Source organism: Macrosteles quadrilineatus, unplaced genomic scaffold, assembly GCF_028750875.1.
Source record: "Macrosteles quadrilineatus isolate MER2022 unplaced genomic scaffold, UCM_ALF_1.0 Scaffold_1__1_contigs__length_201487025, whole genome shotgun sequence".
Classification (NCBI taxonomy): Eukaryota; Metazoa; Arthropoda; class Insecta; order Hemiptera; family Cicadellidae; genus Macrosteles; species Macrosteles quadrilineatus.
The window spans coordinates 57,164,390-57,190,365 of record NW_026542594.1 but is presented as its reverse complement, the minus strand read 5'-3'; the positions used below and the strand labels follow the sequence as shown (position 1 = coordinate 57,190,365).

General features: G+C 34.4%; 2 protein-coding genes across 3 annotated transcripts in view; one reads left to right on the top strand and one right to left on the bottom strand.

Moving 5' to 3' along the window:
- Positions 1 to 25,976, top strand: part of LOC128983185 (uncharacterized) — a 139,942-nt gene that overhangs the window by 71,631 nt on the left and 42,335 nt on the right. The gene's annotated exons all lie outside the window — the stretch shown is intronic.
- On the bottom strand, positions 10,329 to 21,892 carry LOC128983186 (uncharacterized). Of its 2 annotated transcripts, XM_054402378.1 has the most exons (3): positions 21,621 to 21,892; positions 11,361 to 11,717; positions 10,329 to 10,900 (listed from the first exon to the last, which is right to left on the bottom strand). In XM_054402378.1, exons 1-3 carry the CDS (start codon positions 21,754 to 21,756, stop codon positions 10,896 to 10,898), a joined length of 498 nt encoding a protein of 165 aa, XP_054258353.1. In that variant the 5' UTR covers positions 21,757 to 21,892; the 3' UTR covers positions 10,329 to 10,895. The 2 variants fall into 2 exon arrangements, with proteins under 2 accessions (XP_054258353.1, XP_054258352.1); XM_054402377.1 differs by having other exon boundaries at positions 10,329 to 11,717.

Below are 25,976 nucleotides of genomic sequence, written 5' to 3'. Positions count from 1 at the left end.
TCAAACTGTCCTTGTAATCAAACTGTGGTGTTAATCCGTTGGCAAATCTATAAATAAATACACAGGCCACAAAACATTGATACGTTAACAACTCATAGATTTAAATACCCCCGCCGCAGCAAACCTGCCGACTAAGCGAATTTCCATTTGTCTGAATTGATTTTCAGTTAAATATATTTTAATAACATTAGGTTTAACGAGTACCTAGGTTTGCTGCTACAAGGAAAATAGTAAAGTGTGTTTTTGAGTAAAATATTGATAGCTTAGTACAAAATAAATAAATTTGCCAAGTTTGATCAAAATGTATCCATAAACAATATTCTCCATAAGAATCACATGGGAATTTTAAATTTACATTTTTTAATTTTCTCCGTTACTAATAACCGAACAAAAATACTTTTATATACTAAATTATTTGTTTTTTTAAGCTCTTTAAAAAGGTCTAAAGAGAAATTGGGAAATTTTGTATTTTGAGGGTCAAATGTAAGAAAAACTCATTTTTACCCCATAAAACCCCCTGTAAAGCCCCGTTCTCATGGTCCGATCATGCTGGTTCGCGAACTCATTCAAGTTTATCCCGCTTTACACCTTTTAACCAAATTTCATCAAAATCGGACAAAAATTACTCAAGTTATCACGTTCACGGACGTATACTTTTGTGCCCACCCGGTTTGGCAGTCAGTGCGCTGGTAATTTACTCGGTGTGGCAGTCACCCGCCCGAAAGCCAGTCAGCTCTCCCATAAGCCAGTCAGGTATGGCTTCCCGTGCACTTTATACGTATGAAAACAGCAAACCGGTGCTGCTGCCTGTGTCGATAAGCTTAACTGCAATACCAATGCGGAGACTGTCTCATCGTGTGTTCTATCGTGGAGTAGTGTAGCCAGTACGGCACCCTGACCCTACCCTACTTTGTAGCGGTAAAACCCAGCGGTCTGTAACCTTCGTTTACTCCTTGTTACTATTTGTGTTGGGATAGTGATTAACTACGTGTTAATGTTTAAACATGTTCATACTCCAAATAAATATGATGCACCTCTAATAAGGATCGTCGAATATTAATTAATTATAATTGGTTGAATCTTGATCCTACCCGTTCATCATCTCATATTTTAAGTTATTTAGATTTTTTTTACCTTCAGTTGAAATTTTAGTCAACTTCTCCTTTATACAATATTTTTTATCCTAGTATTTACAGTGTTTCCACGGACCGGGAACTATACGGATTTTCTTTATCTCGAGAAATATACGTGAATCTTGTCCGAGATACTGGAACTGTTTTTTACGCAATTGCGTAACGCGAAGGAGTAACTATTACATATGACAACGATATTATTCTATCTGATAAGAATAACCATGAAACTACACTCGAAAGATAAAATATTTTTATAATAATTTCAATTTTACAAACAAACTATTACAGGAATTATATTTTGGGACGGATGAATGATAAGGAAGCAACAAAAAGTGGTCACGAGTGCAAATACAGGGGGGAGGAGGGGGGTACAATATAACGAACGCCAGAAACGATTATTTGTTTACTTTTCAGATTCCTTATCAAATCTCTCTCTCTCTCCCCCCCTCTCTCTCTCTCTCTCTCTCTCTCTCTCTCGCTCTCTAACAATGTACAGATTGTGGACTTTACGATTTAAGTTTTCCTGCAATTATTTCAGTTCAATCCCATACTTATCCTTATGGTTTCCTATCTATTATTTTTCAAAATAAATAGTAAAGCAGGTTAAACTATTTTTTATTTTATTTTCTTGAAACCAAACACTCTTTACCATCCGGTATTCTGCAGAGTCAAATGTTTAACACTGTGTTTATAAAAATTGAATGGCCACACAATTTTGTGTTTTATTTTTTTTTTACTAATAGTAACTGGGATATTTATATATACCAATAAGTGCTGCAAGCTGTAATAAATGCTGCTGATTAATATCAAAATAAGTTATAATTTATTTTGTATAATACATCGGTCATTGAATACAAACCATAATGGGTTTTCTATTTGTAACTTTAACTTGCAAATACAGTAAAACCTCGCTTAACTGGAGTCGCATCATCATGATGCCTATATATTATATAACCTCACAAATCCCAAGAAAATGTTTTATTAACTGTGTTTTTCAGTCTAATATTTCGATATGAACGATATTTTTAACTATTTACGGTAATTTTTATGTGCAGTAGGTTCCCAATTATTGAAATATTACAGTTCATTTAACAAAAATAAGATGGAAGCAAAACGGAGAAATATCGATCAGTATCGTCAAGGTCAACCTATACGCTCGCACCTACAGACTGACAATCTTGCACTGACACTGACATACTGACAATCGTCTGCTTCTGTCTGCTGTCACAACACTACAATATTTTGTGGTTGGGTCGTTGGGTGATTAGTAACCATGACAACTTGTGGATGTAGAGAAACCAAAGAAATAATAGAACAAAGAGAAATAATAAGAGGTGTTTTACAACATTTTTATCTTTATCTTATTTTTATCATTGTTATTATTACCAGAAAGACTTAAGTACAGTACTATGATTTTATGGTGTTTTATGAGTTATTTAATATTTTTATCCCCATACTTCTGTTCTGAAACGTCATGTAGTAGTAGCCTAGGATGACTACGGTATCAGTAGTCTTCTAGTCTACAGTTTCATTTTGTTTTGTTCTTTACGTGATTTATTGCTGTACAGTAAGCAAGTTTTGTTTTGTTTGAGTAAGCATACGGTGTAGTTTTTATTAGTAAACCAAGGTTAATGACTTAACATATCACGGTTGCGCAATACCTATTGTATTTTGACTATGTAAAATGCAAATTTATAATCACGTTAACGTCCATTTATATAGTGTCCCGGAACGGCATTGTTCCTGAGTAAGAAACATATAAATATCATATTTAAATTATCCAGAAGTCCTTAGTTACTCACACGGGGAAAAAAGTTTTAGGCCTAAATCATTTTAAACCTGTACATTACATATTTTTGGTCGAGTTTTCGACCACTGGACGACCACTAGTTAAAGTTAATTGTATTACAACAATCTTTATAGTAAGCAATATAAGCTTGATTCGGACTTATCTGCCTTCAGCTAATCCATCATATGATAGTACGTTAGAGAGTATGCCCATGCTGAAGTTTTACTTATACTTGAAGAATGACTTAATTTAGTACCAAGAAATAAATCACACCCCTTACATACACTGTGCTGTTTTAATGCTGTGTAGTTGATTGCTACTGTATTAACCTGTGATCGCATACTAATTCATTCATTAGGAACGTATTTAAAAAATACTACTTTTATTTTTTTTTAATTTCTATGATTTATTTACAATAACAGACATGTGTAAGATTAAAATAAATTAATGTGTTGCATTGTCCATTTAAAGTTACATCATAGTAAATTAAAATTCCACTGAAACTTAAACAATAAAAGCCGAAATTAGTTATAAAGAAAACACGAGTTTCCTTTATATTGCTTTTACAATCGAAATATACATACTGAGCCACGGCTCGGTCCCCCGGTACTTTTCATTTTAAATATTCAAATAAAGTCGATTATTTTTAATGTTTTATGAAACGTGACATAGCAAATTTCCACGGAACTTTTTTTGTCGGCTACTACTTTATTTTGTTTTTTGGTCAGGTTAGTTTAAAAACAGTGGATTCTGTATACAAAAAGTGAAATGTTCTAAATCATATTTTTTTTTATTTTTGGCTTATGTACGTAATTTAAATTGTACGAGAGGGGCTTCCCACCGTGCCGGATTGCGCCGTGCGGGCATATTTTGATCCAGTGGCGGGTGTTTGGTGTTTTGAATAAGAATACTGAATTGCTCGTTTTAAGATCGTATCATTACAAAATCCTATCATTTTAAGATTTGCTTACACTTACGAGAAATGCATTTTCCATTTGTATATTTCTCAGGTACAAATTTTATGAAATAACGTACATTATTGCGTTGTTTGACAAGTAGCTGGGGACCGAGCTTTGTTCGGGAAACTTTACACTTTGAGAGTATTCCTTGGTCAATATAATGCTATCCCAAAAATAATAATTTGCGGTATTTTTTTTTTCTTGACATTTAACTTCTATTCAAATAATAATATCATAGTTTACTGAAATGATGAGATAGAAGAGTTTTTAAAAATTTGTTTGGTTCCCCTAAATGGCCGAAACTATAGAAATTACCCAGTATTTTTCACGCTGAATTCAAAGAAGGCTATTAGTAGTATGAAAATCTTCCCACCTTCCTTCCTTTGAAGTATTAGTCACTGCAAGAACTTGGACTCGCTCCAAAACCAGAACCGAAACGTTTAATTTACCCTCAATTTTTAAAATGTAATAAGTTACAATTTTCTGGAAACTCAGGACACTTTCTGACTGAAAATAATTACGGTTGATCCTTGTTGGTGAGTACCAAAAAGGAACCTTAGGTATAAACATGGTTGTATATCCAAGTTTGGTTGTCCTTGATATTGCACTATTTCATTGACACTGACAAATTAGGGCTAGGCTGCACTATAAGTTAATTGGGAGTTTATTTGATATCTAGTCCTAAGCTTATAGCCATATTAAGGCAAACATAACCACAACCTAACCACAGACATATAAATATAAGTGATATAAATATAAACACTCATCCTCTGTAGGCCTAAAGCTACCTATCTATATTTTTTTGGGTTAGGATTAGTACTTTTTTGAGAGAGTGTCATTATGTACTGAGCACACTTAGATGATATAGGGTATCAGTGATTTATGAAATTATTTATTTATAAAAAGCAACCTAACGGAGTTACCTTAATGATGCACCCAGTATTTAATACAAAAATTAAAGCTTATGCCTATGTATATTAGTTTTAAAACAGAGTAGAATAAGGCACCTATAATCTAGATTAGGCATTGATTAGTGTTTATAAACTAAACATGGATGAACCACTAAGTCAAGCTACTAATCCAGTTGTTCAGGCTAGGCTAAACTGAACTCTGAAAGCATCCATCTCAAAACGGCCACAACTTAAGAACAGATCCTAGAATTTGATTTATTTTAAACTTTATTTTTCTGAAATAGATAGCTAAACTGTCCAGTGCAATCATCCCACACTGCAAATAGCAACACTCAAACTTAGTTAGGTAAGCTAGTGGTAGGTTACAACTAATTATTATCCCTGTGACCGATTCAGTGTAACATCTGACATCAGTCAGAATCAGACGACATTATTGACAACGACACTCGTCGTGTCGTTTCTTTAATTTACGGTATAATATAGTATAAAACATCTACCATATCCATAATAATGTTCTACCACTGCACCTAAACAGCAGAAAAAAGCAAATCACCAAGATTCGCACAATATGACAAATTATTTATAAATTAAAAACAGTATATCTTCTGTGCCAGTAGTTAATGCGTGATTGAACTTCAAACAAACAAACAAACACACAAACTTTCACATTTATAATATTAGTAAGATAAGATGTATTAATTAAATATTAAATACTGGCTGTGTGCCCGTTCTACGCACGGGGATCCTCTAGTGGTCAGTTGAAACCTTCCTAAATAAAGAAAAACTATTGGTTTGCATATTTTCAGATATGCTAGCCAAACTATTATATACAAACAAATACAGTATCTGACAGTTTCAAGTAAAAAAAAAAAAATGCGTAATAGATCTATGAGGGGTACACTTCCATATCCGTTGGCACAAACAACTAAATTAGTAATATTGATTATTCAATTGTTTAATTCCATATATCGTTTGGTTAGTTAGGTTAGGTTAACCTTACCTAACTAACCAAACGATATATAGTTAAAATACTATACCTCAACCTCGCCATTAAACATTCAGGTTGGAAATTTCACTATCAAAGGTGCTCTTGGCCTGTCCGTACGGAACACTGAGTTATATGCGCTACCAACTTATGAATAATTGTTTAAGCCTACGAACCCAAGAGATGGATAATTGGTCTGTTGGACGTATGGTCCAGCGAGCAGCACATAGCGTTGAGAAGACACATTAGAAATACGATTTGAGCATAATCCGTAAACCTCTGTTACAATCACCCACTGCAGTTGTCTCTAAACACTTTACACAACCACCATTGAAGTGCCGTCAACGAGTTGAAACCTTATATGTAAGCTATTGGTAACGCTTATGTAAAAAATGTAAGTTTCCCAGGCATATAGAACACTGAGTCAAAGTCTTTTCCCCGGTTATAAACCCAAAACTCGATAGAAATTCTATACACAAATAAGCTCTATTTTCATTTACGGTTACCCTACATATTATTGCACTTGCGATTAATTAAATCCGTTATGTAAGGAAAAACGGTTTTAATCCAACTTGGTTTGGATTTGCTTTTGAAACTTGATCTGAAATGATTGCGGTATTTGTAAACAATATTCAATGTAAACGTATCAGTGACAGCTAGAGAAAAATTATCTTGATCCGAACAGCTGTTCGCTATTTCATATTATGATTATGTGATAAACATTGTGAGAAAACTTGACAAAAATCGCACAAAATTGGGTTTTAAACGTCCGTAAGTTTTTTTTACAAAGTAGCGAGGCCATATTTTAATAGCTAAAGACACTTTCGCCAATCCAGTGAATACATTAAAATGATTCGAGGATCTTGATAGGTACTCTCGTTTTCAGGAGAAGGCCGCGTAAAATGGCCTTTGGACCGTGACAGACGGAAGATAGACAACAACGGAATTGAGATTGAGATAATAACGGAATTGAGATGAAACCTTTTTTTCGGATTCTTGAATGTTTAAAACGTAAAAATAATCTAAAAGTTTATGATTCTGAGCAATGTACAGACAAAACTCTAATTTTATTTATATAGATTAGTACCTGTGGTGATTTTTATTAGAAATTTATTGAAGTAAATAAACAGCAAAGTTAAAAACCATCTGACCAATGTTTTTATTTAAAAAGTACGTAGGCCTATTTGATTGGCTTTGTTTTCTGAACTAAAATATCTATTTCCTGATCTATTTTTAGTTCCTGTTTTCGAAACATAATTTGGCAAAACAATTATTTATTCATTCAACAACTTGATCGAAAAATAATTTCTAAACATTGGAGGACAATTAAAAAACTTTTGAATTCTAATAAACCTAGCTGCCGTACCTGTGTTTTACATCGGAGAGGATTTTGAAGAGAAAAAGTTTGATACACGTCACATATTTCAAATCCCACTCCAAACACGTCATGTTAATACGTTTACTTCCTTAAATTAAGAATGTCAGAATCTCCAATTAACAGGCCCGTAGCAAAAGTTAAAAGTTTCACAAATCGAATCGTTTCTACCTTTTGGACCGCAAAATCAAAGAACTTTATTGACAGCATTTAAAGCTGACTTCGTTAAACATTCTGTTATCTACATTCTTCAAAAATGTAAACATTGTGAAACTTTGGAATCCCATGGGGCGTAACTCAAAGAAAACACGTTAAATGTAATCGGTATATTTGTTAACCAGGTACAGGGCTACCTCTTGAATTGATATAGATAATAAATCGAAAAATAAAGAAATATAAGTTGATTGATTATTGGCTCTTACAAATGGGTAAACAATCAAGGAACATGATTTAATTAAGTAACCACACATCACTGAGTCTATATCTTCATTCTTTCTTGTGAAAATCGCTTTGATTGTGGCTATATAAAATAGGGAAGTAATATTTCACTGTACAACGAGCTCAAAAAGCTCGAGAACCAGCAATAAGATGGAAATAACCGGCAGAACCTTTAACCATCCACTGGCTCGCTAGTCGCTACCCCAGGTCGGTCGGTAGCCGGGTAGCCCATCAATGGAACCCGTTAGGCTCGCCCCTACCTCTCGCCACAAAAGAGACAAGAATTTTGCCTTGTTCCACACGCCTTTGATTGTTTGAGGCGGGAAAACTATTTGTGTGCTACGGCCCGCGCAACACAGGATATTGTTTTCGTATTAGTTGGCCTTTTTCCAAGATGACCGTGACCGTTAACTTATTTTATGGACTCCCTTGGAGAATAATTCAAAACTACAAAGAACATTTCTAATCCCACAGTATACTAGCTATTTAAATTATAAACACTTTGGTGTTTGAAAAATATTTTTGGACGATAAATTTTGCAGCTTTTTGAAATCATCGAAGATGGCCGCTTGCCTCCAAGGACTCAACAATAGGCCTAATTGTGCGACTATAAAGCAATAACTTCCCACCTTACGCTTGCGAATTAGTACGGTACATATTTGTATCCACATTTGCCAGGACGACTATTAAGACGACCAAAGATTACATTGACATTTAGGTATTTAATCTGTAGAATAGTAATTGTTAAGTAATCTGGAAGACAACTAATTAAAATGAAGTGCGAAAGATGGGTTATGAGAGTGCTCAATGCCTGAAGCATAATCCATTTGTTTGAGGTGCGGATTTTCAAGCTTGTAGAACAAATAAATATCACAAAGTAGAAGGGCAGGGGTGAAAGTGACTGAAGTGACGGGATACCCGGGTGGATTTTCAGTGACTGGATTCCAGTGGTATGCGGTAAAATATATAGTGACTGGCTTAGCAGCACAAATTTTACGTGACTGGCTTTCCCATGCAAATGCGGTGGTGACTGCATTAGCATACATTTTTTACGTAATTATATTTTAGTATTTTTAAGAAAAAAAGAGATATATACGTTCAGATATGTCTAGGCTTAAGATATTTACCAACATATATTATATATATATCATAGTCTTGAAATATATTGGGGGGTGCAACTGACTGACTTCCAGTGTATATTTTATGTGACTGGCTTCCCGGGCGCGGCCGTGTATATATATAATTTTGAACGAATGGTGTTTTTGGCCTCTGGGGACATCAAAATGAAAAAGTAAATCGGTCCCGGGTCTAGGTCTTACCATGAGACCTACGGTAATAGCTACTTCCCTATAGGGAAATTCGCTAATAATTACAACAAAAAAAACTGCAGCTGGTACTACATTTTATGTTAGCAGAGATCAACCTGCCAATATACGGCTCTAATACAGGGAACATAATAACCGTTGAATGTAGACGGCCGGCCATCTAACCATAGTGTTTTGTTCATAGAATATACAATTCTATCTCTCCCCATGTTTGTGTTGCTGTGATAGTTGATCACATATATGCTTCAGCTACAGTTAATTATATGTTGTCGTTTAAAATTATGCGTATTCAACAGAAATCAGGTATACAAGCGCATTCTATCGTAGGCTCAATTTAGTTACGTTCGTATTTGGTCTGAACTTAAGATGGATTGAAATGTCTACCTTAGTCCATAATAAAAGATATTCTTACCTAAACGTACATTGGTTTTGTTGATTAACTAGGATTACAGACCAGGTAAACAGAGGTCTTATTTCTCACAAAAGACCCAAGCAAGATTGCACTTGCTTGTCTTTACCAGTAATATATACATAAATATATTATATATATTTATATTACACATACATATTGATATATATTTATATTACACATAAATATTGATATATATATATATATATTTATATTACAGGGATTTATATATATATATAGGGATTTATATATATATTTATATATTTATATTATTATTCATGTAAATGATATATATATATATATATTTATATATAATATAAATATATATGGTCACCATTTCAATGAAAAGTATTAAAGTGTATATCTATATATTTAATATGCCAACATTAATTTTGTATGATAATTATTTTGAAGCTGCCATGCATCCGACAGCCATGTTCAAGGTATCATTGGATAGGTCGTTGCGTGTAGATTTTCCATCAAACAAAAAATGTTTGAAATTCCATCAGGGCTCTGCCCCAGTGGCCTTCAAAGTTCCCATGTTATTCTTAGGGAGAAAATGTTTGCTTACATTTGAATAGATGAATACATTTACACTAATTTGAAACAGTTGGTTATTCTAAAATTGAAATTAGTAGAAACATTGTTAGATTTGTTGAAAAGATAAAAATGTGGTTTAAAAATTTGTGTTTCACTGCAAACGCGTATAGAACGGTTCAATGAATTTAAAAGACGACTGACAGTACAGCAGTTACATTGTTTGTTTTGATTTTTAGGATCTTTGTTTTACTGAAACTAAATAACAGGATATTATTTAATGAGTGGAGAATATCAATATTGACGGAACAATAATTTTTTATCCAATGTTATCTTTTGAAGGGATGGCATTCTCCTGCATGATTATTTATGATAGATGTACATTAATAATGATCAGAAGTTATTGATATTAGTTGTAAACTAAGCTATCAACTTTCCAAGAAAAACACACACCTCATAGCCTTCCCTGTAGCAGCAAACCTAAGTACTCCTTTTAATTATTACTATTCAAATAGGAAATAAATCCTACCATTATAAGGGAAAGTTTTAGTAGAAATCCAGTAAGATAAAAGGAAATTCGCGTAGTCTGCAGGTTTACTCCGATGTAACTATTCTTTATTCGTCGCAATGTATAACATTGGTTGGTACAAAGCCACATCAAACTAACGTGGAGATTAGAACTAGGTACTAAGGTTGATTAAGGTATGTAGGTTATGACAACTGAAATACTTCTCCGAAATGCAGTTAAGTCTTCACGGATGTTTGCAAATTGTTTCCTAATATTTGCTATAATTAGTTTATTACAGGCAATTTTATTTTTGGCATCTTCATTGTAATTCTTAAAAATAAAATTTTTATTTTTCATGTGAAATACTGGATACGATACTTATAAAAATATCCTAGCTACAACAAATTGTGGTAACATTTAATTTTATTCAGTATCATTTTTAACATTTAATCGTTCAACCTATGTCCGACAACCATGTAGACACTGCCAAATATCACCACCATTTTGGATATCACGATTGCGCAAGTCACTCTGAAACAAAACTTAAATACGATCAAAGTATCAAGGTAATAAAGTACCAAACTGCAGTAGATTGTTTGTAAACAGTTCAACATCACAGGCAACAGGCGGAGGGGGAGGTTGGGGAAAATCACTACGATACGAGTGTAAATGGTAGTGTGCACCGTCTCAGTGCACAGCCTAAACACACAACACGCTTATGTATTGTAATCTGTATACGATTCAAGTTCAGCGATGACACAATTCAGAATTTTGGATCTCAATTTCATTCGTCTCAGAAGTGGTAGTTCTTTGAGCGATGGAAGTAAACTTTTGAAGAAATACATGTCATCGTCTTCTTCTGATGAACTTGTAGGTTGTGGTTCCGCAAAACGATATTCCAGCAACTGCACTTTTCTTCTTTCTAAATTTAGCTCTTCATTTTGAATACTTTGGCTTTGCTTCCTTTTTGATCCGGGGCGCTGAAACTTACTGTTTTCTGGATTAGTAGTTGAAGTCCAAGAGGTTGTTGTAGATTGGTGAGCTTCGCTTACTTGAGCAGGTTCCTCAGGCTCATCGGCATTCTCAGGTTGTTCAGTGTGGACATCAAAGTCATTTTCTGATTGAGGAGTTTGGCCTGATTCTTCATCTAAGTCCAGTGTAGTTGCTACTTCTGAAACTGAGAGATTGCCTGGAGTAGCTCTTAGCTTCATCATAGGGAACAAAAAACTCAATGCATCAAAATAAAACCATTTGGATTTAGTAGCAGCACCTAACGCACCGACGTTTTCCTTAATTTTTTTCCGGTACACATCTCTAAGCAAATCCCAACTCTTCCGAGCCACATCTCCTGAAACAATGAGTTGTGTGAAAAACAGTAACAAAATATGATATATAAAAGAACATAAAATGCTGTACAGGCTATTTGTGGTTGAGATTTAAAACATATAAATTCTTCTCTTAACTTGTGACTATTTTAATTCCATACTGTGTCAGTAGATAATATTACTAATAATATATTTTGTCCATTTTAGGTATCTATTGACAGGTATTTTCTTTGAAGCTCTGGGCAAAACGTTTCGCATGAAGAACTGCTGTGTGGAAAATCGTTGAATAAACCACTTATGCTATTTTGGCAATCAGCTCCATCCATTCATCGGTTCTAAATCACGAACGATTCGTTGAAAATTGCTGCAGAATGTAAGGTCATGTGGAACTTACCTAACTGTGTTGGTTGCACAGACGGCAAATATGCTACAATCAAAGCTCCTCGCAAGAAAGGTGCTATGTTCTACACAGTGGCGTCATTTCACCAAATCCTTGGGGGGGGGGGCAAACACCGGGGGGTAATACCCCCCAGTAAAGGGAACATTTTGCAGTTTTGAAACAAAAAAAGAGGGGTTTAAGCTTATTTTAACTGTCAGAAGCACTTCAAATAAAAAAAAATTGTGAGTAAAATTTATTTAAATTTAGGCAGAAAGTTAATGAAACTAAGAAACAGAATAATTTTATGTTGGTAAGTTAGTCATATAAGAAACGTGATCAATAGTTCCATGATGTATTAATATTGTGTTTGTTATTAGATTCATGACCAATTTCTCTTGTACAACATTTAGCAATGAATACGGTTGTTCATAGCCTATAGTTTATAACAGTTTATTTTGGTTTTTAAATAAAATACAAGTATTTAAGAACTTAAAAGCAAATCAAATTTTATCACCAATAAAATAATTTGACAAAAAAGTACAAAAGGTTCTATTTAACTATATTAAATTGGTAGTCTACAATGTTCAAAATAAATTACGTAAAATTTATACACATGTATAATTTTAATGCTTGAATAATTCATAAAAGTAAATGACAAAGCAATGCTTCTAAAAAATCTGAATTATTATGTATATATATCAACTAGAAGTAAGTGGTTTATCGTACAGCACCAAACAGAAAAAGTAAATAATGAATAACAAAACTACTAATTTACGTAAACTCAAAATGTGCTATCTAAGACAATAAAATAATAATAATTTTTGTTTCAAATTAATGTACAAGAATATACAGATTTTTGTCTGCTGTGCTTTTTAGGATTTGACAGGAGAAAATATTTGTATATTGGCTAGTACAGCATATTTTTTTCTCTAGCCCAGGATCCAGGGGGGGGCAAATGCCCCCCCTGCCCAACCCCCCAAATGACGCCCCTGGTTCTACAACTATAAACATTTTCCTCTGTTAATCTTCACAGAAGCTGACACTCGTTTTAGACTCATGTTCATTGACGTTGTGGCCTACGGAAAGCAAAGTGGCTACAAAATGTTGAAGCCTGTTAAATCTTAAAGTTTTTTTTTTTTTTTTGAAAATGACTCTTAAACATTGCCAGCATGTTCAGCATTGAAGACAGTGACACACTGGTTCCATTCGTTGTAGTTAGTTGGCAACGACGCTTACCCTTTAAAGACATTTTTGATTTGTGCAAAAGAAGTTGACCTAAGCACAGCGCATTCTCAACTATTCGTTGTCACGCTTTACCTTCTGCATTACATCATGAGAAGAACTTGCGTAAAGAGAATATAACGCTGAATCAACGATTGCTTTAAGACGCTCTAGAGGAATACGATCAACAAAATCATAGACAACAGATTTATAAACAAGACACAGACCAGACAAGACAAGAGTCAAGTGCAAGAGTTTGTCTTGGTCTTGGACGACGATTTAACACATCTTCCACCACTGCACAGGAGGGAGAAATTTCTATAAAGACTACTTCAATGACTCTGACGGTGTCTCGTGGCAGAATTAAATGTGCTCAACGTTAAGAAATAACTTTTGTTTGTTACCCAATATCTTTCAATATAAATCAATTTGATTTACTCGTACTTACTGCATAGTGAACCATAATTAATTTACTTGAATACGCTGGAAATATGTTAGTTCTCCATCAAAAATTAGTTTTTGGCAGTTCTCAGGCTGGATAAGTTACTATTAAGTTAATTTCAACATTGGCCTTGCGGAGTTTAAAATCAACTGATACTACTAATATCGAAACGAAACATTTAAATTAGCTGTTCTAGAATAATCAGTTAACATTGAAACGAAGACCCGTGCGCAAGTTGCACTTTTAAACAAGATTCAACATTGTCTTCCAGGTGCAACGAATAAAGCCGGGTGTACACTATGCAGCAAAACATGTTATACAACTTTTGCTATATAACATTGTTGTATAACTTTTGTTATATAACATTGATATATAACCTTTGCTATACAAAACAGTTACAGACAATTTTAGTGATTCCGGTGCTCTTTTTATATGCTACTAGCTGATGTATCCGTGCTTTGCAACAGAGAGGACACTGACGCGAAAAATGTGATCTTTAATTCTGTTGTATAAAACAGTTACACATTCCCCTTTGGTTTCAGGAACATAACTCAATTGAAACTCTTAGTTTGAACAAATATCCTTCTTTAAGGCTAGGTTAACTTATAAGACTACCTAGTGCGAATGATATAAGGCGCTGATTCATGTATGGAAACAATGTACTCATACGAGTATCGAAATGTCGCGCCGAAGAGGAGGCTACAACTGTGAACTGATGACACTAATTGATATGTATTCCAAAACTACTGGCTAAAAAATGTTTATAAACATCTGTTCCTATTTATAATTGTTTGTGTTTGTATGATTCATAAAGTTATATTGAAGTTTTACAAATTAGATGTTACTACATCATAAAAAAAATATCTAGCAAATGGCGACGAGAATAATGTAAGATTTAGAAAAAAAACAGAAGATATAAATAAAGTTAAGAAATTGAAATCATTGCGAAGAACATTCAAGTTTCAGCTTGGAAATGTAAAGAAGTATGTAGACATAGGTACATTTTCTATCAATGAAATCAAAACTAGACTTGACTTGTTAGCTGATATTAAATAAAAGTATGACCTAATTCAATACAAGATCGACTTCTATACAGAAGAAAAAAAATTAACACATGAGCGGACCTACAGAGAAAGTATCGAAGACATGCTAATTAATACAAAAAGCAAGATTTTGTTATGCCCAAATACTTCATACACCTAGTATACAACATAACCACGGCCCACGGCCACCGTGCATAACTTGGTAGAATTGGCCACATCGCAAGTAGGGTTTTTTAGTGACAAACTTCCCATAAGATAACTTGGTGGACAGGTGACATCACCTCATTAATTAGCATTTTATTGATTTAAATTTAAATTTATGAAAATAAATTTATTAAAATATTGAAAATAAAACATACAGAATTGTAAACCAGAACAATATTAGGTAATTAAAAATCTATATCTGTACATTTTAAGTGGAGTCAATATTTTCATAATCCACTAACCAAGCTTTCGTAAATACACAAATACCATTATCTGCTTCCAAACAAAACAGCTGTTACAACCCTACTTGCGACGTTGCCACTTCGAAGGCCGCGGCCTGTAGTTAAAGGCGGCCCTGATAACTCTATCCCTAATCAAAATGATGGTATCAATGCAATTCCACAAACTAATACACCGATTACAGTCCTTCCTACTTCCAATTTGAGCTTTACTCCTTATGATGAAAGGGGAAAATTTACTAATTTTGCCAAAAGACTGGAGGCATTGGAGTTTTTATGACCTTATAAGGTATAAATGATCCTAAATTAAAGACTTTTACACTTTTAGATGTCTTGACACCTCTTCTACATCAGAAACTATACGACCTATGTACACCAGACAATCATATAAAAAAAGAGTATGAAAAGCTTGTAACCTTACTTGACAACTTCCTAGATCCTAAGAAAAGTAGTTTTGCTTTAAAACACACATTTATAAGTCGAATGCGAGAAGATGGAGAATCAATTTCAAATTTTGCTACAGAACTAAAAAGGCTATCAACAAACTGCAAATGTCTGTTTATACATGCTATTACGACTACAACTCATACGTGCACTTAATGACAAGGACATAAAAACTCAGTTGTTACAGAAATATAGCAGTATCTGCTACATATAGCGGTGTTATGTAGCACTTTTGAAAAGTTACTTTTTCTACTTCTAGTTATAGTACCTGGGGACCGAGCTTTGCTCGGGAAAATCATTCCCCCACTCTGCGATGCCAGCATTTACTACTTCCTTCGACATTTCCTACGTCATGGACCTGTCCCTTCCCTTCTCATAGCATTTAAGTATTACAGATAGAGTACATTAATCTAACTGCCACAAACTGTTCCCACACTCTGCAGTGCTTAACTTTACTACGTACCTCCTACTCCTACGCCACTTCCTACGTCGTGGACCTATTTCCTTCCCTTCTCATAGCATTAATAGATACATTTATCTAACTGCCCAAACGGTTCCCCCACTCTGCACAGCCAGCCTTTACTACTTTCCTTCACCACTTCCTACGTCGTGGGGCCCGTTTCCTTCCCTTCTCATAGCATTTTAGGATTAAAGATACATTAATCTAACTGCCACAGACCGTTCTCATCACACTATGCTCATACTTTACTACTTCCTAAGCCACTTCAGTGGCCTGAAATCGTGGACCTGATTTCATCTCTTTCCATAGCATTTTAGTATTTTAAATACATTAATCTAATTGCCACAAACATTTCCCACACTCCGCACTGCAAGCATTTACTACTTCTTTCACCATTTCCTATGTCGTGGACATGTTACTATCCCTTCTAATATCATTTCAGTATTTCAATTTCAGATACATAAATCCAACTGTTACAAACGGTTTCCAGTTCCCACACTCCACACTCTCGCCTTTACAACTTCCTTCACCCCTTCCTACGTCACGGACCTGTTTTCCTCCCTTCCCATAACATTTTAGGATTATAGATACCTTAATCTAATCGTCATAAACAGATCCGAAACTCCGCACGGGCTTATCCCAACTCCGCGCAGTGGTCAGAAATCTGTCAAAACCGACTGTCCAACTCCGCGCAGTGGTCACTTCGGATCCCTCGTGGCACATGCCCAACTCCGCGCAGTGGTCAATTTTGGCTCTCACAGCCTTGACGGCTGAGAGTTTGTGTTTGAACTTTGAAATTGTGTTATGCTTTATATTATGTTTATCATTTATAGTAAAGTAAAGAGATGAGATATACCTAAAACAGGAAATGAAGCTTAAAAACCACTAAGTTTGAAAAAGTCTGCGAGAAAGAGTGACTGTCAATTTATACGTTCCAAATTCTACAATACTCACTCATTCATATTACTGGGCTTATGAGCTCTCTGAACTTTAATACCAAGTTCAAAAATATTAGTTTTGTATACAACCACAGATTGCTATAACAACAGATTGTATGAAACAGAGATTACAGTTATGTAATCTCTGTTTCATACAACAGTTAGCTACACACGTCAAATTGGAAAAAAATGGCCGACAAACTTCTATGTTTTTATGACTTGTAATACAAAGTTATATCAATACTTAAAGCAGTATAGCAATTTTAATAAAACTTCAGACTTCAAAATTGACTTTATATTTAATTACTCTACGTACAAAATGTTCAAAATTTCATGGCAAGTGAGCCAAAATTGGTCAAATTAATCATCGTTAACATAAACATCGTGTATATTATAAAAAAAACGATTCATTTAAATACCTGGACTAAAAATAAAATACAAATATTAGCCTACTAAAATTTTATAAGTAAAATATTTACAAATTTACAAAAGTTACACTTATTTCAAACCATAATAAATTTAAATTAATATAGTTAAACAATAATTATAAGCTTTAAAATGCGAAGCAATTGCTTAGTAAAACATTTTACAATCGTAAATATTTTAAGGATTTCAGTACCGGTAAGTAATATCTTATTAATTTTTCAGAAAAACTAAATCATATTATTGGCAAACCTCAAAAACAAACTTATACTTTTAATTTGATTACAAAAAGAATTTTAAAATGTTTCCTTTGTTAAATGTTATTGGAAGGGATAATAAATTAAGTTTTGCTATTCATTAAAAAGTCCATTGTAGCCACTTTTAGATGCAGAGCTAAGTTTTTTTTTTTACAAAAAAAGAGATTACAGCAAATTTGCAGTATATTGCTGTATAAAAAGGTAAAATCCGTGATCGCAGCACACTAGTGTAACGTAAAGCTCATGAAATCGTTAATAAAATGTATTAGCATATTAAATAATTGTGTGCTGTGAATTTCAGAAACTTCCATACGTATCACTCTTCGCACGGACTTTTTGAACTTCTTACATTAATTGTGGTTTTTAAGTTTCACCTCCAGTTGTGAATCTATAATTTTGCATGTATAATAAGCTAAAATATTTCTTTTACGTCTTACTAAATGCCGAATTTGACGTCTATGAAGAGGATTTTCATTGAAGCCGGACCCAGACCAACGTGTTAGTGAATTTCCCATATATAGGGAATAAGTTATTACCGTAGGTATTATGGTAAGACCTGGACCCACTGATTTAATTTTTCGTTTTTATGTCCCAAAGGTCGAAAACACTTTCCGTTCGAATTCATATAAATATAGATGTCCGTTAGCACGATAATTCGAGCAAAAATTATCCAATTTTGATCAAATTGTATATGAACGTTAAACCTACATTTATTCGAACGAGTTCACGAACCAGCACGATCGCACCATGGAAACTGGGGTTTATGGGGAAAAAACGAGTTTTCCCAATTTTGATCCTAAAAGCATACATGTTTGCAATTTCTTTTGAAAGCAATTTGTAGAGCTTAAAGTCAAATAATTTAGTATATCGAAGTGTTATTATGCACCATAATGGTTACAGAAAAAAGGCCAACAAATTTTAATTTTATAATTCCCGTGTTATTCTTATGGAGAATAAGTAAATTGTTATAATTTCCTGTAAAAGGGGCGTATTTTGATTAAATTTGGAAATGCATTTATTTTACACTTAACTATTGACATTTCACAAAAACACTTATTACCCTGCCTCTTGCAGCAAACCTATGTGCACTCATTAAACTAATGCTATTTAAATAGGGAATAAATAGTATATTTTGAAATAATGCAATCAGGCAATTAGAAGTTCGCTTAGTCTGCAGTTTTGCTACGGCGGGGGTATTATTGTAATAACAGCAGCAAACTTTTTGGAAACTTCAACTCACGTCCATGCAAATGTGCTGTAGCCTTTGTTTTGGTAAAAAATTTACCAAAACAACTACCGTAGATATTAGGAGTGGCCTCCGCGCGGAGTTGGACTTGACACTAAAAGTGACCACCGCGCGGAGTTGGGCTGAACCCTTCGGGGGCCATAAAACTTTTCCTCGGATTAAATTTGACCACTGCGCGGAGTTGGGCAATCCCCCTCCGCACAACCTAGAAAGGGTAGAAAGGGTCCCCATCCATGAATTCCACATACTGCGGAGTTTTGCCAACGGTTGTGGGTTGCGCGAGAGGGGGAGGGGGAGAGAGATTACACGTGACCGTGAGGGTGGCTTCCGCTAGGGGTGGACAAACCAGGCAGGATGCTGACTGTGTTCAAAGTATGTAATGCAGTTATGCACCTCTGACTGTGAAAGGAAATGTATTGAATTTTTTACCTAACCTAACCTAACCTAACCCACTGCGACAAGCGCATAACTGCCAAGCGTAGACAACCCTGACAATCACCCTCCTTCCGGACGTCACACTCTTTCTCCCACCACCACCGTTGGCAAATCTCCGCACCAAGAGGTGGCCGAAGGCATCCCCCCCATCTACCTGACACCCGTTGGCAAAACTCAGGTTCCCGTTTAGCCAAATAATACTATCTAATCTACTAATCATAAACATACATACTGCCTTGACTACTTCCTTTACCACTTCCTACGTCACGGAACTGTTTCCCTCTCTTCCCATAGAATTTTAGGATCGCAAATACCTTAACCTAAATGGTCATAAGCATATCGCACACTCTGGATTGTTTGCCTTTACTACTTCTTTCACCACTTCCTACGTCGCGGACCTGTTTCCTTCCCTTCCCATAGCATTTTAGGATTGCAGATATTTTCCCATCCTTATGGAAGAGCTGGAGCCACTTTTATTGGTAGTTCTGTCCGGTTTTCTGTAGATGTCGTGTTTTGTTTATAATTTGTTTCTACTATTTTAGGGTTAGTTTCTCATTATTTGTGTCTCACTGTTTGGTTGTATAGCTAGAGGACGAGTTATTGTTTATGATTAGATAGTATTATTTGGCTAAACGAGGTTTTAAATTACTGAAATAACAAGAAACAAATTGTAAACAAAGCACGACATCTACAGAAAACCAGACAGAACTAACAATAAAATTAGCTTCAGCTGTTCCATAAGGATGGGAAATCATAACAGATCCCACACTCCGCACTCTGCTAGCCTTTACTGCTTTACTACAATCATAGACTAACCAACGTATGTTTTATCTATGCTACAATGTATCGAGTAAGCTTCAGTATAATCTTTGCTCAATAGTAACAAATTATGTTTTTCCTTTTGTATTGTCAATGTAATTTGCTAGTATACTGTGGGTAGATAGATGCCTTTATGAACACATGTTACAGCTTACGAGTATTTTGTTTACTTTTTTCTTGTTATTTAATTCAACCAACATGGTTACTTAGCAAACCCATAAGACTAATGTTAAAAAAATGTGACTTTCAGTTTCATTTTTCTACGTAATTAGATTTTTGTTTGCAGTTCTAACTGCAGTAAACTCGTTTTTAGGCCAAAAATAAATTATTTACAACATTTGAAAAAAATCGTCGGAGCCGTTTTCGAGATCTTGGTGCAAGCATACATACAAACAAACAAACATTGCTCATATTAGAGAATAGGATAGATAGATTAGTAACTCCGCTGAAACATAAGCTTCAAACTGACACCTCAATCCTATAAATCTAAACATATATAAATAACATAATTAGCAGTAAAATCATAATAAATTATTTGAATTTCTCATATAGGGATTAAAGGTATTACCGTAGGTCTCATGGTAAGACCTGGACCCGGGACCGATTTACTTTTTCGTTTTAAGGTCCCCAAAAACACCATCCAATTAGATTCATATAGGCCTAAATATGTATATATAATATATATATATACACACACACACATATGTATATATATTTAAATATATATATATATATATACATATATATACAGGATTAGGCAAAAGTCTGGATCCCCCCAGTTAACTTTTTACGCATTGCAGTAGGAAAACCAAACTCGGCACATATTTACGACATAAGAAATTGCACTTTTTCATCAAAGTAACAACTTTGCCCCAGCCCCCAAAAAACCATTTTGGCAGCCCCAAATTTTTAAACGTAAACACCTATCGTGTGACCCCTCATTTTAAAGGGTTTATCAAGAGAAATTGAATGGCGCAAACCAGTGGTCAATATTGCACCCCTAATAAAAATGGCAGCCATTTGACGTTTGGTCAAAAAACACTTTTTGCCTGACACGTGCCAGCAAACCTAAGCTCGTTAAAACTAATGTTTTTTAAATTGGGAATAAATATGACTTTTTTATGGAAATATTTTAGTAAAAATATGATTAGACGAGTTGGAATTCGCTTAGTCTGCAGGTTTGCTGCGGCGGGAGTATTTTTTCTTTAGTGGATTTTGATATAAATTTTTAGCAGTGAACGTGTATTGATTGGAAAAATCATGGAAGAACTATGGACCTATTTACTAACTATGGGTGAAATATTTTACCATGAGCGAAGTTTAGCCAAGGTACTATTAATATCAACTACCTAGTTGTAAGTTCTAAGTTCACTTGCCTTCAATTCCCAGCTCTTTACCAACGTCATCCCACAGCTTGGCTCTTAACTCACGGTTGTGGTACTGGTTGTCCCTCTGATTCCACAGGGCCTCTCTCTCGCGCACTAGTTCAATTAACTTCATTTTGTCTACCATTTTAGCAATACTGTATATGCGAAACAAGCGGACGAAATAAACCAAACCCACCCGACCTCGGCCAAATTTTCAAAGCGAGTGGAAGTGGAATTGACAGGGAGATACAAGAAACTCGTTAGATTGTTGTCAGACCAGTTCAGTTCAGATCAGACCCGTCCCTCCTTCCGCTGCTCCTTCCCTACAGTCGCCAGTGTATATAGGAGGGGAGACGGCGCCACATGTGGATATGTTTGGTTTTCGTCATCGCCAGATTTAGACCAGACCCGCTCCGAGCTCCTAGGTCGTCTAATCGTCTTGTCTTGTAGGAGCAGCCTAACCATAGATTAAAGGACTATAATAGATTGTAGTTTTTTTTTATATAGAAATAAAATATAACTTATGGCCATTCCTTTTATCTATGGCCTAAACGTACAAAAAAGCGCAAGCAGTCTGGGCGCGCGGTTCCGTCTCTATTACTAGCCGTCCTGTGTACATCTCTACATGCATGATTTAGGTTTTTAATTACTTGAAACGTGTATACGTAATAATACCCCCGCCGCAGCAAACCTGCAGACTAAGCGAATTTCCATTTGCCTGATTGGATTTACACTAAAATGTCTACTAAAAAATATAACATTTATTTCCTATTTAAATAGAATAAATTTAACAAGTACTTAGGTTTGCTGCATCAGGGAGGGTAAAACTCTTTTTTTTGTAAAATGTTAATAGTTAGTAAGAAATCAAAACATTTTCCAAATTTGATCAAAATATGTTCATAAACAAGCAAACTAAACAGTTTACTTGTTCTCCATAAGAATAACATAGGAATTTTAAATTTACAATTTTTGGAATTTTCTCCGTAACCATTAGGCGCATAATAACGCTTCAATATACTAAATTATTTGTTTTTTTAAGCTCTACAAAATGGTTTGGAAAGAAATTGCTAAATTTTATGTTTTTTTGGTCAAAACTGGGAAAACCCTATTTTTGCCCCATAAAATCCCCGTAAACCCCCGTTCCCAAAGTCCGATCATGCTGGTTCGCGAACTGGTTCGAATAAATGTAGGTTTACACGTTTATAAGAAATTTCATCAAAATCGGATCATTTTTTCTTGAGTTATCGTGCTAACGGACACACATATATAATATATATGCATACTATTGAATGTATAATATAAAAAACATAAGAAAAGGGGCCTGAGTAATGTTTTTAAGAGAAAGGTGAACCATTTAGTTGGTGCTGTAATTTCAATACTTATCTTGATGCTATTTGATATAGGTAGTAACAACCTTCTAATTCAAAGAACTCCCCAATGACTATAGAGTGCTTGTTTACATTAAACAACGAAACATTAAACATCTAATTGTTTCATATTGATATAAATATATATATATATATATATATATATATATATGAAGCTGAACGGATGGTGTTTTTGACCTCTGGGGACCACAAAACGAAAAAGTAATCGGACCCGGGTCCAGGTCTTACCATTAGTACTACGGTAATAGCTTATTCCCTATATAGGAAATTCGCTAAAAAACAGAACAACTAAAAAATCCACATTTGCAGAACATATACCTACTACAGACCACGCATACCGAAATCATATATAAAGCCAAAAGTACCCATGAACATTTGAGAAAACTACAAGTCACACCCCCATAAACCACACTTAAAATGTTCGTCATGACGAGAAACTATCCATTATTTCAAAAATTGCCCTTTAAGGTCGTAATTGCTTTCTAAAGGGAACTTTCCATATACCTAATGTTAAAAATACCTCAGCTGTACTTATTTTTATTTAGTATACGCCATTAGTATACGTGATATCACTCATATGATATGACTCATGTGGCGTATACTAACATTTGATTGCTTACAGTATCTACATTGATCATATCACAGATGGTAAAGTGAATGGTTTATGAGGCAGTCACATAGAGTCCAGTACTTCACCAATTTGATACCAGATGACTCATGCGGTAGCTTCCTACATTTTGTTACTGCCACAATATTGATCTAATTACAAAAGGTTGACTGAATACTTGGGAATCTCGGCAATGTCTGTAGTTCACAAAATCTGACCTCCATTTGTGTCAGAAATAGAACTGGAAATTCTATGTTCTGAATTTCTTATTTTTCAATAAGGAAAGGACAGTGCTAAAAATAAATCCTCTATTCCCTTCTACAATCTAGAGTTACACGAGAACAAGGAAAGTAAGTATAGGATACATAAACTACCGTGTTTGTATACAACATTATTTTGTTTGATTTTAAACGGAGAAATTATTGGTAAGGATTTGGAGGTTGATCTCACACAAGAAGAATAAGAAAGCGTTTATAGTTTAATTTACTGGGAATCTAAAAAAGATATGCCATATGTACAGCATATACTAGGTACTCAACCTATATCTATACAACAATATATACAAATTAGCATTCATACTGGATCCTTTATCGCTGTTTGTTATCGATTGTTTTGGAAATATGTTTGCTTATTTGTACAATATTCAAATATATAATGCAATTTACAAATACAATTTATATATCTATACTAAATACTATAATATGATTAACGTTTGCGCACAATGATTTCAAAAACGGCTCCTACGATGTCCTCCCAATTGTCAGAAATATAGGCTAAAACAATATCCATGCTAGGCTCTGTTGCGGGAAAATTCTTTTTTGGAAAAACAATTTAATTTTAATATTTTTAACATTAGTCTTATGGATTGTCAAGTAGCTATGGCAGTTTTACTAAAATGTTAACAAACGAATTGTAACACATGCTTGTAACAAATCATCTACAGTACAGTAGCAAATTGTAAAATACGGTACAAAGGAAAGGATATTCAGGAATATCCGTAGGACTACGAATGCTATTGAGCATTGATTCATTTGGGCTGTATATAACGTTTACTTACAAAGGGATGGTTACGACTGTTAATAAAACTGTTTTAACGCAAAACATTAAACCGCACTAATATTGAACTAAAAGGCCAGAGGAAAGGTCAAGGACGTTTTATAGTTTTCTATGATGTGCCGCCGGAATTGGTGCGTTGTTCCACGATCCCATAATTAGATACGACATTCCGCGATCCCAGTGACTAACGCAATAACGGACAACAGCTGATGTTATGTATTAAGAGTTTTTATATGGACGTTTATTGTAGAAATTTTCAATATAGATTGCTCGTCCACATGAAAAAGTTTGTTAGGCAAATTGAATGTCTAGCGAAAACTAATTGACTTGACAACTTAATCAATCGTAGCAAAACTGAAAATATTTTATAGTCATATAGGTTTTATTTTCTTAACCTCTTAAACAAATCAAACACTTAGAGCTAATTCTCGGTTTCCCGGTACTATATCAAGCAAACATTTAAAATAAATGTCGTATAGTTTTGCTATTATTAAAACATTGGATGATAAAAAGTGTCATAACTTTGTTATTTCACACCCGATATTGTTGATTAACGTGTCATTAGATTTTTCTTTACATTTAAGCGATTTTTTATACCATTCATTTTGTTTTTCTGGATTCTTTGTTAAAAAAATATGTTTAAATAAAACTGTTTAAATCAAATTCTTTGTTTTCGAGATATTAATGATTTAAATAATAAAAAAATAACCGCCATTTTGATATGGTGGAAAAACAAAATATTTTTTTTAAGTTCATTATACCGTAATCTTATACATGTATGTAACGATTCAATGTTCTATTCAGTGAAGCTGAAAGGAAATTAGTTAAAAGCACATACAAGCACATAGACGGTAAACTAGACATCGGAGACCCATGGCTATATTGCAAAATCTGTTTGTCTCTAAGCAAGGAACTAATGCCACAAAAGGGGTTCAGGTTGTTTAGGGGCACCCTGTAGAAAGTCGCCATCCATATGAGCTATATAGTACTAAATACTAACTTTGACGTAGGCCTATTGGCCTATTTTATTCGAAAATGGAAGACAGTTGGAGAAAAATGAGATTGGGAGACGTTGGAAGAGTGACTTGAAAAGAGGAAGAAAGTAAAGTAACAACTCAATAATATGCTGATCTATCTCGCCCACTTTTCTCGGTCTTGTTCAGGAATTAAGCGGTTGGGTTTTCCTCATTGCTTGTTATTTTGTTTGCACTTGCAACCAAATCAGTTTCGCCGTTAGAGTTAATCATTTTGACCGTGCCTCGCGGAATCACATGTGCGGGATTTTACTACATAAATATCTTTATGTATATTTAT